The sequence below is a fragment of the Eretmochelys imbricata genome, chromosome 1 (genome assembly GCF_965152235.1).
Source record: "Eretmochelys imbricata isolate rEreImb1 chromosome 1, rEreImb1.hap1, whole genome shotgun sequence".
Taxonomy (NCBI): domain Eukaryota; kingdom Metazoa; phylum Chordata; order Testudines; family Cheloniidae; genus Eretmochelys; species Eretmochelys imbricata.
The window spans coordinates 298,908,827-298,920,882 of record NC_135572.1 but is presented as its reverse complement, the minus strand read 5'-3'; the positions used below and the strand labels follow the sequence as shown (position 1 = coordinate 298,920,882).

The window sequence follows — 12,056 nt, the reverse complement described above, 5'->3', positions numbered from 1 at the left end:
GAGCCATTCCTGGTCCTGTACTTCCACCAGCATTCACACAGGAACACACCCAGTTGCAGTTACATGTAGGCTCTCTGACCAGTCTCTGCACAAACCAACAATAGGGAGGCTACAGCCATAATAACCACAAACCTTCCAGCCTAGGATCCCCTCTCCCCTGACCATGGGAGTATAAACCCAGGATTATACCATCTTGTGTTGCACAGGGAACTGTACAGCGCAGGGCTGGCTCTAGGCACCAGCAAAACAAGCAGGTGCTTGGGGCGGCACCTTCCTAGAGGCGGCATTCCGGTGCCGGCCATGCCACCCCTAGAAAGGTGCCCCAGCTCTCCTCCTCCTGCTCCCCTGAGCAAGCTGCTGCCGCTCCGCTTCTCCCCCCTCCCTCCCAGGCTTGCGCGCGGCAAGCCTGGGAGGGAGGGAGGAGAAGCCGAGTGGCAGCGCACTTGGGGGAGGCGGCGGTGGTGGAGCGGAGTTGAGCTGGGTCGGGGAGTGGTTCCTCTATCCCGTCCCCACCCGTTATTTCCTGCGTTCCTTCCTCATCCTCGCTCACTTCCGCTCCGCCTGCTCCCCTGAACGCGCCGCCTCTCCCTTGCCTGAGAGGGAGGGGGAAGAAGTGGAGTGGTGGCATGTTCAGGGGAGCAGGTGGAGCGGAGGTGAGCTAGGGTGGGGGGTTGCAGGGGGGAGCTGCAGGAAGCAATGGGGGGGTGGGAAATGCAGCATACCCAGGGGAGGAGGCGGGGCCAGAGAAGGGGTTCTGAAGGGGCTGGGCCAGGGGCAGGTGGGGGGGGCACAAAAAAAAAGCAGGGGCGGCCAAACATTTTTTTGGTTGGGGCGGCAAAAATTCTAGAGCCGGCCCTGGTACAGAGTAAGCTCATAGAGTATCATCGTCCGTTTTCCCTCCTTCCCCTCCCTCCCCCCCCCATGTGGAGAGGAATATGCAACAGCCTTTGCCCCTTGAGCTGCAACTTCCCATGCATTTTGCTCAGTCACTGGTTTAGATAAAGCAAAAACAAGTTTATTAACTACAAAAGATAGATTTAAAAAAAGAACTAGATACATTTGTGGAGAATAGGTCCATCAATGGCTATTAGCCAGGATGGGCTGGGATGGTGCCCTTAACCTCTGTTTGCCAGAAGCTGGGAATGGGATACAGGGAATGGATCACTTGATGATTACCTGTCCTGTTCATTTGCTCTGCAGCACCTGGCATTGGCAATTGTCAGAGGACAGGATACTGGGTTAGATGAACCTTTGGTCCGACCCAGTATGGCCATTCTTATGTTCTTATTTAAGTGATAGCACACAGGTCCAAGCAGATTACCTAGTAAATAAACAAAAATGCAAACTAAGCCTAAGATACTAGAAACATAGGATATGAATTAGCAAATTCTCACCCAGGCTGATGATACAGGCTTCAGATTCTTAAGGCACAGGCTACACTTGCTTTGCAGCTTGGAATCCCTGGGTTTTCATACACAGGCAGAAATCCCTTTAGCCTGGGTCCTGCATTTCCCACAGTTCAGTTCTTGTTCCTCACATGGTTCTAGGAGTCTTCTTGTGTAGTTAGTGAAGAACAGCCGATGATGTCGCTCCCTGCCTTATATAGCTTTAGCATATGGTGGAAACCCTTTGTTCCAAAACCAGTTCCCAGCCACTTTGTGGAAAAATACAGACATCCTGAGATGGAGTCCAGATTCATTCATCCAATCACTCTTTGCTTTAGACAGCATGAGAAATACACATCTAGTCAAAAAAATAAAACATTTGTACACCATTCCCTGCCTCACTTTCCTAACTACTCTGGCATGTTCCTCACAAACTGGAGGTCTCTCTTTGAGGTTCTAGGTCTTCTCTTCTGGACTCCGCTCCTACGTTCAGGCTTCTTTTCCAAATCATGGAGTCTTTGGTCCTCCAGCCAGCTTCCTTTTATCTTGGCAGGTCCTCCTGTCAAAGATGTCTCCTCTTTCTCCAAAAATCTGTTCCTTTGTTCCTCCTGTGAGTACTTTCTCTGAGTCCTCTTCCCCACCCCCAAGTCTCTCAGGCTATGTGGTTTTAAAACTTGATCTCTCTGTTCTGCTTCAATTGAAATTCCATTCCTTCAAACCCCAGCCCTGGGAGTTGGAAGAAAACTGGGTCTCCTAGATTCAGCCAACCCTTTACCAGAAGTTACTCCCATATGACTGGGCAACCATCAAGGTTTAGCAATCCTCCATTGTCCCTTGTCATAAACTTTTCATAGACAGATTCTCCAAATCATCACATTATGGATTCTTTAACCTTAGTGGACTGAAGTAAGATCATTTGTTTAAATTTATACAGTAGAACCTCAGAGTTACGAACACCTCGGGAATGGAGGTTGTCCATCACTCTGAAATGTTGGTAATTCTCAACAAAACATTATGGTTCTTTTCAAAAGTTTACAACTGACCATTGACTTTGAAACTTCACTATGCAGAAGAAAAATGCTGCTTTTAACTGTCTTAATTTAAATGAAACAAACACAAACAGTTTCCTTACCCTGTCAAATCTTTTTTTAAACTTTCCCTTTATTCTTTTAGTAGTTTACATTTAACACAGTACTGTACTGTATTTGCTTTTTATTTTTGCCTCTGCTGCTGCCAGATGACGTGCTTTCGGTTCCAAATAAGGTGTGTGTCAGTTCGTAACTCTGGTGTTCGTAACTACTGTACTTGTTAAATGTGTGTATTGAGCTGTTTACTGCAATACTAATATAATTATTCTGACACTAAACTTTTTCCTACAATAACTCTCAAACTCTACTTGGAATTCTAGATCTGAGTCTTATGACTGTCTTAGGCAGGGGTTAGGCAGTAGGCAATTTTTGGTGCTAAAAGCTATTGACTAGCTATTAGGGCAGTAATTCAGCTGAGATCACATAACCCTGTTCATTAATTTGACTGTGATAGCCTAAGCATGCAATAGATGTAGACAAAGGTTAAAAAAATTAATAATGTGGATGCCTAAAGACTGGCTTCTAAATCCATATTTATGTATATGAAAATAGTGGTGCGTGACTTTCAAAAGTACAGTGTACCTGACAACTGAAAATCCTAAATACGGATTTAGGAGTCTAAGTTTAGACGTCCATTTTTTAAAATCTTAGCCACAGCATTTGCACCTGTGAATTTTGTAATTTTGTTTGGTATGGCCTTCCATTCTAGCTATTATTTTTCAGTGCCTCATAATTTTCTCCAGTACATTTGATACAGTTATTACTCAAGCAGGGTACTTTGGCTCTCAAAATATATTTTAAACCTAAGCCCATTAGGAAGTCATCTGCTGTTTGTTTTTACCTTTGTTATTTAGGAATAAAATCTCCCAAATCAACTAGATGAGTAGTGGGATTTTCAAAAGCAGTCAGCAGTAGCATAACTGCTTCCACTGAAATCAGTGGGAATTTAATTAGAGCCGATAGCACAATCCTGAGCACTTCTGAAAATCATACCCTAAATGTTGTATCATTGAAACACACAAAGCCTTTGGGAGTATATTCTTAACCCTTCTACCTGATGTATGAACACATTCTGTGCAGAGAGAGAACTTTAGCATCTTCAGAAGAAATCTTTAAAGCAACAATGTTCTCTCTCTCTGTCTTTCTCTCTCTCTCTCTCTCTCTGTTTGCAAGGCACTGCTGACTTCAGGATTCCACATCTGCATTCTGTGGCAGAGTGGTGCTTTAGTTGATGGTCTCTAAAACAACTTCCTGTTTACTTGGCAGCTCTGCTCTCACCTTCCAGTCTTCCAACTCCTCTCTATCTGTTCCTTCTTAAATTATGTAATGACTTGCTATATTCCCACTCATTGGGATTAGCAAAGGTAGTATGACAGAGAATGGAAAATCTTATCCCTGCTAATTTTGTTTCTCAGGATAACATCTCTGTTCCACCTTGAACAGTTTGTTGGCCTTTTTAAGATGTCTCCTCTTATTTTTAATAATGACCAGATGCTTCACATGGATGATGTTATATAGTTCATTTTTTTTACATTTTGCAAGACGTTTGAATTCCTTATGGCCTTTTCTTCAAATTGATGTTATCACAACTTGGGAAGCTGCCAGAGCAGTTCTTCCAAGGTAGACAGGGCTAACCTCTCCAGAGCCCCCTCATAGTGAAAAACTACCCCCAGTTTATTTGCAGAGGGAAGGGGAACCAATTTGTCAGGATTAGCAGAGATGATAGATGTTATCTGGAAAAAGAAAATTAGCAGGTAATTTTCCAATGTAATTGCTAATGGATTAACTCTTAACGCTTCTAACCTTTATTTGGTTAATCAGATCTGTGCTTTAGCCAGCTGGCATACAATCAGTAATCTAATAATCATATTTAGAAGAGAACATCCCAAGTCCCACCAGAAAATGGAGGGAAATGTACTATTTTTTGTGTAACGTATCTTTAGAGATCTCCTGCGGAGATTTTCTTTACCATAGATTTATCTGGATCTTACATTTCTTCAAGGAAGTATAAAGCTTTGAACTTTCCCTTCGCAGACACTGAGGATACCTCTGAGCTTGAAGTACGCCTGCCCCTCTGAAAGCACATGGAAACTAGCAGTATCTTCTCTTCTTAAAGTTCTTTCTATTGGACTGCCAGTTGCAAGGCAGCATGCCTCTTCTGGAAAATTTGACAGTATGTGGCCAGAACTAGCCAACACATTTGAAGACTTTTTATTCACCAAAAGGTAAATGCAACTTTAAAAATAAAGTTGTGGAAAAATGTTTATAAATGTCTTACTACTTTACTAAACTGGTCTTTATGGTAGATAATATAATTTGGTGTGTGCGCACGCAAAACATGGAGTGGAGACAGTCTTATATTTAATCATATTTTTGCTAGGTGGAAGTTTTTTAAAGAATGAATATACAAATTAAAGAATTTACATTAAAAAGTAACCAATATCCTTTGTTTGGAAAAAAGGGAGTTCAGACTTTAGGTATTACTCGCTGTATTAAACTAAACTGAGTTTGAAAGACAGGGTACAACTTTTCGTATTTGCCTATTGATCTTCATGCAAACCCCAGTAGACACTTAGTCCTCATGCAGAACTATTAACGTGTATTCAGACCTGTTGGATTTTTCCACTTTATTAGAACTTAATGACTTTTTGTTGTTAATTTGAACATCATGTTACTGTATGATTTTTATTTATTTAATTATTTTTGGTAGGAGTTCCATTGTGATGCTTTACTTCTACACTCTTCATGAGTTATGAATATTAAAATTTGTACTGCTTGCTATGCACTTGAAAATAGTTAGTGTTCATGATTTTTTCTTTAGATCTGAAATTAATAAAATAGTTGCAAAGTATACTTAATTTTGTTCACGATGTGTTAAAAATCTAGAAAATAAGATTTATAATCTAGAATAGAATATTTTATATTTATATATTTATCTCTCAAAAACAAGTGTGACTTGTGCAAAGGTGATTTCAGCAGCAGATTCACTGATAAGAGAGTAGAATAGTTGTGTATAAAATGACAGCTCATGAAAAGCATGACACTCCCTCCTTCCTTCTGCAGCCATCTTTAGTGATGATAATCAACAGCAGTTGGCCATAAGTAGAGCCAGAGGGACAAATTCCATGTTTGATACTCATCCTTTAGTGAAAAACTTTTCCTTACTGGGTGATTTTGGGCTTCCCTTAATATGGTCACAAGATAATTATCCTGCTACTATGCTTCCTAGGTCAACATGTCCATTTCAGAGAAATTTTATTAAATAAGTTGGACTTGAAATATTCTTTTAATGATTTTCCAGAAAAAGTAAAAGTACTTATATTGCCAATCAAGATTTTAATTTGCTTTGACACTAAATTATTGGGTTGTCTCTTGTTGAGAAAACATAGTTTAGATAACTTGTATGGTTGCATCTCCTTCTGCTATCTCTGGTAGCACTCATTCCTGGGATAAGTAATTTGAGTCAGCTTTAAACAGTCAGTTTATTTTGGCTTACTATACGCCTAACAAAAACTTCCTCTTAAAAAACTTAATCCAGTGAGATTATGGGAGAGGACTGGGTGAAGGAAAGTATACATTTACGTAGAATGCAACCTTGGGGAATATATATTAATTGTAAAAAATTAAAGAGCCAGGTTAAAACAAACTTGATAAATTACTCAAAAACTCCAAGCAGAAAGGATGACCAATTCAATATAAGTACTGGAATATCACACTTGTAATTTGTGTGTCCTTGAATGCACGAACAGATAAGTCCAAAACTTACTGTGTAAATCCATTTTGATCAGTGCTATGAACATATTCAACCCCTCTTAAAATTCCGTTACTGTCAGCATATTGCTGTGTGAATCAAATACAGACAACCTGAGAGGAGAGGCTGAGGGAACTGGGATTATTTACTCTGCAGAAGAGAAGAATGAGGGGGGATTTGATAGCTGCTTTCAACTTCCTGAAAGAGGGTTCCAAAGAGGATGGATCTAGACAGTTCTCAGTGGTAACAGACGGCAGAACAAGGAGTAATGGTCTCAAGCTGCAGTGGGGGAGGTTTAGGTTGGATATTAGGAAAAGCTTTTTCACTAGGAGGGTGGTGAAGCACTGGGAATAGATTACCTAGGGAGGTGATGGAAGCTCCTTCCTTAGTGGTTTTTAAGGTCAGGCTTGACAAATCCTGGCTGGAATGATGTAGTTGGGGATTTGTCCTGCTTTGAGCAGGGGGTTGGACTAGATGACCTCCTAAGGTCCCTTCCAACCCTGATATTCTATGATTCTAACTCATTCTCACCTTCAGGGCCCTCCATGATGTAGCTCCTTCTGTCTCTGATCTTGTCACTTTTTATGCTTAACACAGTACTGTACTGTACTTTTTTTGGTCTCTGCTGCTGCCTGATTGCATACTTCCAGTTCCAAATGAGGTGTGTAGTTGACCAGTCAGATTTTAACTCTAGTGTTCGTAACTCTGAGGTCCTACTGTGTATATCTCATTCATTTCGTTTAGGGTTTTTTTGCTGTTCATTCCTCCATATTTCTGTGTATGTATTTTTGGTATGCCAGGCTACTCTGCCTTCTTTTTTTTTTCCTTCTCAGTATTTACAATAGAAATTGTATCCTTCTACATTGATCAAGTTGTGTCATATCCCGTATCTTCGTAAAGCCAGCTAAATCATAATTTTGTTCAATAATGAAAACTTCTAGCTCAGCCTGCTTAGTACTTAGTCTTCTAGCATTAGAGAATAGACACATGAAAAATTTTGTTGTTGCTTATTTCCTTGTTATACTTTTGTCAGCATATCTTTTATTAGTCACAGTTTTCTTTTTCACATTCTCAAATAAACCCATAGAGACCCAATTTGGTGTTTCAGAATCCCCTTCCCTCCTCCAGCTGCTTCATTTATAGTTTTCACAAGCAATTTTGTTAACCTAAAACTCAAGAGAAGGATTTATTTATTGTTCAAGAGAAGTTTCTCCAGTTTATATACTCCTTTTAGTAAACTCAGAGGGCCAATGTGTAAACCTTCATTCCCTTCTCCATACACTGCTTTCTGTGCTTTTTTTCCCTAAATAATCTTTCTTCATCAACTGTCAGTATAACCTAATATAGCACTATTTTCCCTCAAAGATGAGTGGTACTTGGGAATACTGGTTTTTAAAAAAAAAAAAAAAAATTAGAAGAAAATCATACCACAGTCAGTTGAATCTTATTTTGCTTACATTGCTAAGTGTTGTGTGAAAAACTCTGACAGTGATTTTTGTATCCTTTAGAAATAGGGCTTTCTAGGTGGGAATTTTTAAAAAAGTCAAAGCAGCAGGTTTAAGGGCATTTTGTGATTTAGTTTTAATTTTTCATTTGTGATGCCCAACATACAATCCATTTGATGCTGTATCACCAATCAACTCCTTTCAGTGCTAGAGTTTTCTAAGGCAAGTCGTACACCGCAAACAGGAATTGATCACATTTTCGACACTGTGTAATTAAAACTGTTCAGTTCACCTGTAGCCAAGAAAATGTGCCCCATACTGTAGGATGTATTAAATTTAATCTTTACTCTTTTGTTAGGGGTTAAAGTTTACTTTCCAGAGATTTGCAATAAAATCCTTAGATTTCCTATTAGATTTTACCTTTGATCTTGATGGAGTGCCAGTTGGATAGTCTTAGGTTTCAGAGTAGCAGCCGTGTTAGTACTCATTTCTTGAACACATTCAATGGGTATGATATACTATAGAGCAGGGGTCGGCAACCTATGGCATGCGTGCCAATTTTTAATGGCACGTTGCTGTCTGCCGTGGACAGCAGTGTGCAATTAAAAATCCTGCCTGGCCCGGCCCACTCTTCTCTGCCCACCGCTCTCTCCTTGCAGGGCAGGCAAGCTTCCCCCTTCCCCCGCCTCTTCCCCCAGCATGCAGGGTTCCTACCCTTCCTTCTCTCCCTCCCTGCGGCTGATAAGCTGACGGCCCTTGCTACGGAGGGGGAGAGGGAAAAGGGGAACCGCAGCACGCTCTCTGCTCTGGGGACGTTGGGGAAGTGGGTGGAATCAGGGCATATCCCCTCCAGCCCCCTGCCATGAGCCGCTCAGGGCAGGGAGCTGGGAGCACCCCTATGACCCCAGCCCTCTGCCCTGACCCCTGCACGCCCCTCACACACCCCCAGCCCTCTGCCGTGACCCTGCATCCCCCACATCCCCCAGCCCTCTGCCGTGACCCCTGCACCTCCCTCACACACACCCAGCCCTCTGCCCTCACCCCTGCACCCCCCACACACCCCAGCCCCATGCCCTGACTCTTGCACCCCCATATCCATATCCCCACCCCCACCCTGAGCACCAAAGGGGAGCTCCTGCACACACACACACACACACACACACACACACACATTCCCACCTGCACCCCTCACACCAAATGCTACCCAAACCTCCTGCCCCAACCCCAAGCCCCCTCCCTCATTCTAGCTCCTGGCCAGACCCTGCACCCCAACCCCCAGCCTGCTCCTTCACTCCCAGCCCTGTTCTCAGTGCACTCCCACCCTCATCTCAGTGGAGAGAGAGGAAGAGAATGGGCCAGAACCAGGGAGAAAGTAGGTACCTACTCTGTGTGGACAGGGCCGGGATCCCAGACCGGCAGCGGGCTGTGTGAGGCCGGCAGCCGGGACCATGGCCGGCAGGAACTGGCGGACGGAACCCCAGACCGGCAGCGGGCTGAGCCGCTCAGCCCACTGCTGGTCTGGGGTCCTGGCCGCCGGCCCTGCTCAGCCCACTGCCGGTCTCGGGTTCTGGCTGCCGGCCCCTTGCCAGCCAGGGTCCCAGCCGCAGGCCCCGCTCAGCCCGCTGCCAGCCTAGGTGAACGGAACCCCAGGCCGGCGGTGTAAGATCAGCATTTTAATTTAATTTTAAATTAAGCTTCTTAAACATTTTGAAAACCTTGTTTACATACAACAATAGTTTAGTTATATAATATATAGACTTATAGAGACAGACCTTCTGAAAAATGTTAAAATGTAGTATTGGCACGCGAAACCTTAAATTAAAGTGAATAAATGAAGACTCGGCACACCACTTCTGAAAGGTTGCCGACCCCTGCCTCAGAGATAAGTGCTTTCTTCATTGTGCACGTGACTGACAGTATTCGTAAAGGGAAGTTGGTTATAAATCTATGGTTATAAGTTATTGGTTATAAGTTGCAAAGAATAGGAAAAGCTTTACTGATATGAGATTTGAATTGGCTGTTGCAATAAATCATATGTGCTGAAAGATGTGATCTTTTCTGAAGAGTTTGGGGTTTAAAAGTTGTCTTAGCCATTTAATAAAAAAATTGATTCATCATGCAGTTCTTACTGTAGCGAATTTATAAACTCCCAGTTAAGAAGTTTATAAGGAATGAATATATATAACAGTGATGCTTTTGGCACAGTGCAAGCAGGAAGAAGTGTATTTGCATCTATCCTGTAACAGCTGCCATTCTATTATTTGTTATAGTCTAGTGCCAGCAGTTGAGAAGCCCTTCGTGTTTAAAGGACAACTCTTTTTAGTACTCTAAAAAATCTATCCGGTTACTCAGCTTGTCTTGAAATTTGATGTGCCGCATGGGATATGGGTAGTGATCCAATTTTGGGGTCTTTTGGTCAATGGGTTCCCAAGATACAGCCCCTTGAAATAAACAGATTTTTAGAAACTTTTTATTAATGCAAAGTTACAAAAAAATTTACATACAATGTTGTCCATTTCTGGTTCAGGATCAGGTCAATATTTAAAGATTCTGGCTTTTTGGATGGGAAGTCCTCTTCTGAATATACTCAAAATGGTGACCAAATTTCTAAATACACCACTACCCCGGTATAACGCGACCAGATATAACACGAATTCGGATATAACGCGGTAAAGCGGCACCCTGGGGGGCGGGGCTGCACACTCCAGCGGATCAGCACGTCTGGCTCTGACACGCTGGTGTAAGTGGTGTGTTAAGGGTGCCGGGCCTTTGGATAAGGGGCAGAGGGTCTCGGGGGCGGTCAGGGAGCAGAGAGGGTTGGATGGTTCGGATGTTCTGGGGGCGGGGTGGTCAGGGGATGGGGAACGGGGGCATTGGATAGGGCGTGGGAGTCCCGGGGGGCCTGTCAGGGGGCAGGGATAAGGGTCGGGCAGTCAGGGGATAGGGAGCGGGGGAGGGTTGAATGGGTCGGAGGTTCTGAGGGGGTGGGAAGTCACTATTAATAACGGAAATGCTCGAGGCCAAAGCAAGTTCGATATAACGCAGTTTCACCTATAATGCATTAAGATTTTTTGGCTACCGAGAACCGCGTTATATCAGGGTAGAGGTGTACTTGTCCTCTCTTTGACACTTCTCTTGTGTACGTACATACTTAGAGATCAAATCATGACTCTGGTCCTCACACAGTGGTTACTCCCAAAGAGTGCGTGGGGACCGTCTAGCCCTGTGGGGTAACAAAATTCAGAACATTACTAGCAAAAGAGTTTGGTTCTCCGGTTAGTCTCTTGAGTCCTTTAAGGATCTAGCACCAACAAATCATACTGAGAATTGCAGAGAGCAAGGTTGAGAGGATTTGTAGGTGGAGGCTATCACAGCAGCTGGATTATAGCTCAGGGGGATAAGCAGTAAGACTTCGATCCTGAACTCACCCAGCCAGTGACTGTTTAAATCCTACTTCAGGCTGAAATCTGGGAAAGTCTGGAAGGCATATTGCTAAAATCCATCTCTTTGAGGGATTTTTATTTGCGGGGGATGTAATCAAAAATAAAATAAAGATGTGAATGCTTGCTGGTAGGGGAGGGGTATTTTAGGATGTGAAAGGAATAGAGGTGAGAGGGATTTGTAGCTGCAGGGGGGGCTTCGGGGAGAAGGATAGGTGGTAGTGGAGGTCAGAGGGATTGAGGGGATTGGAGGCGGGACGCTGAGAAGGGGACATGGGGCTGAGTAGGAGGTCTGGGGGAGAATAGGGGACAGGGGCACCAGACATTCTCCCTTCCTGTGTATGTGCTGGGATCTGGAGCCCCCTTGCCCCTCTAGAGGAGTCTGAGTCCCTCTTCCTGCGCCCCCCTCCCCCATTATGAGAGCTGGGATATGGGAGGCTTTGCATGTCCATGGGTATCTAGCCCCCCTCATGTAAGCCAGGTTCTGGGGTGGTCCCTGCTCCCTGTGGTGTCTGAGCCCCTGCTCCCCCATTCCCGTGTGTGTGCACTATGATCTGGGGGGCTTGTTAGGGTTGCCAAGCCTCCAGGATTGGCCTGGAGTCTCCAGGAATTAAAGATTAATCTTTAATTAAAGATTATGTCGTGATGAAATCTTCAGGAATACATCCAACCAAAATTGGCAACCGTAGGGCTTGTACTCACCTATGGAAGCCAATCACATACACACACCCCTCATGTGAGGTAGGTTCTGGAGGGGATTTACCTTTCTGCGTGGGAGTGAGCTCCTTTCCCTACTCCTCCCATCACATGAGATGGGATCTGGAGTACCTTTCCCCTCTAAGGGGGCCTGAGCCATTCTCCCTACTGCTCTTTATGTGAGCCAGGATCTGGATGGGCATCTTGCAACAAGCATGCTCAGAGCATGCACCAAGAACCAACTGCTGTGA

The 12,056-nt window shown here is 43.7% G+C and overlaps 1 protein-coding gene across 7 annotated transcripts in view; it reads left to right on the top strand.

The window, feature by feature from the left end:
* The window catches only part of MON2 (MON2 regulator of endosome-to-Golgi trafficking), a 158,003-nt gene that overhangs the window by 118,519 nt on the left and 27,428 nt on the right, over positions 1 to 12,056 (top strand). For all 7 annotated transcript variants that reach the window (XR_013347902.1, XM_077833626.1, XM_077833604.1 and 4 more), the window contains one exon: positions 4,508 to 4,698. Coding sequence is in view for 6 of the 7 variants with exons in the window: in XM_077833626.1 (XP_077689752.1) it covers positions 4,508 to 4,698 (191 nt within the window). In the remaining variant the exon portion in view is untranslated. The remainder of the gene's footprint in view (positions 1 to 4,507; positions 4,699 to 12,056) is intronic.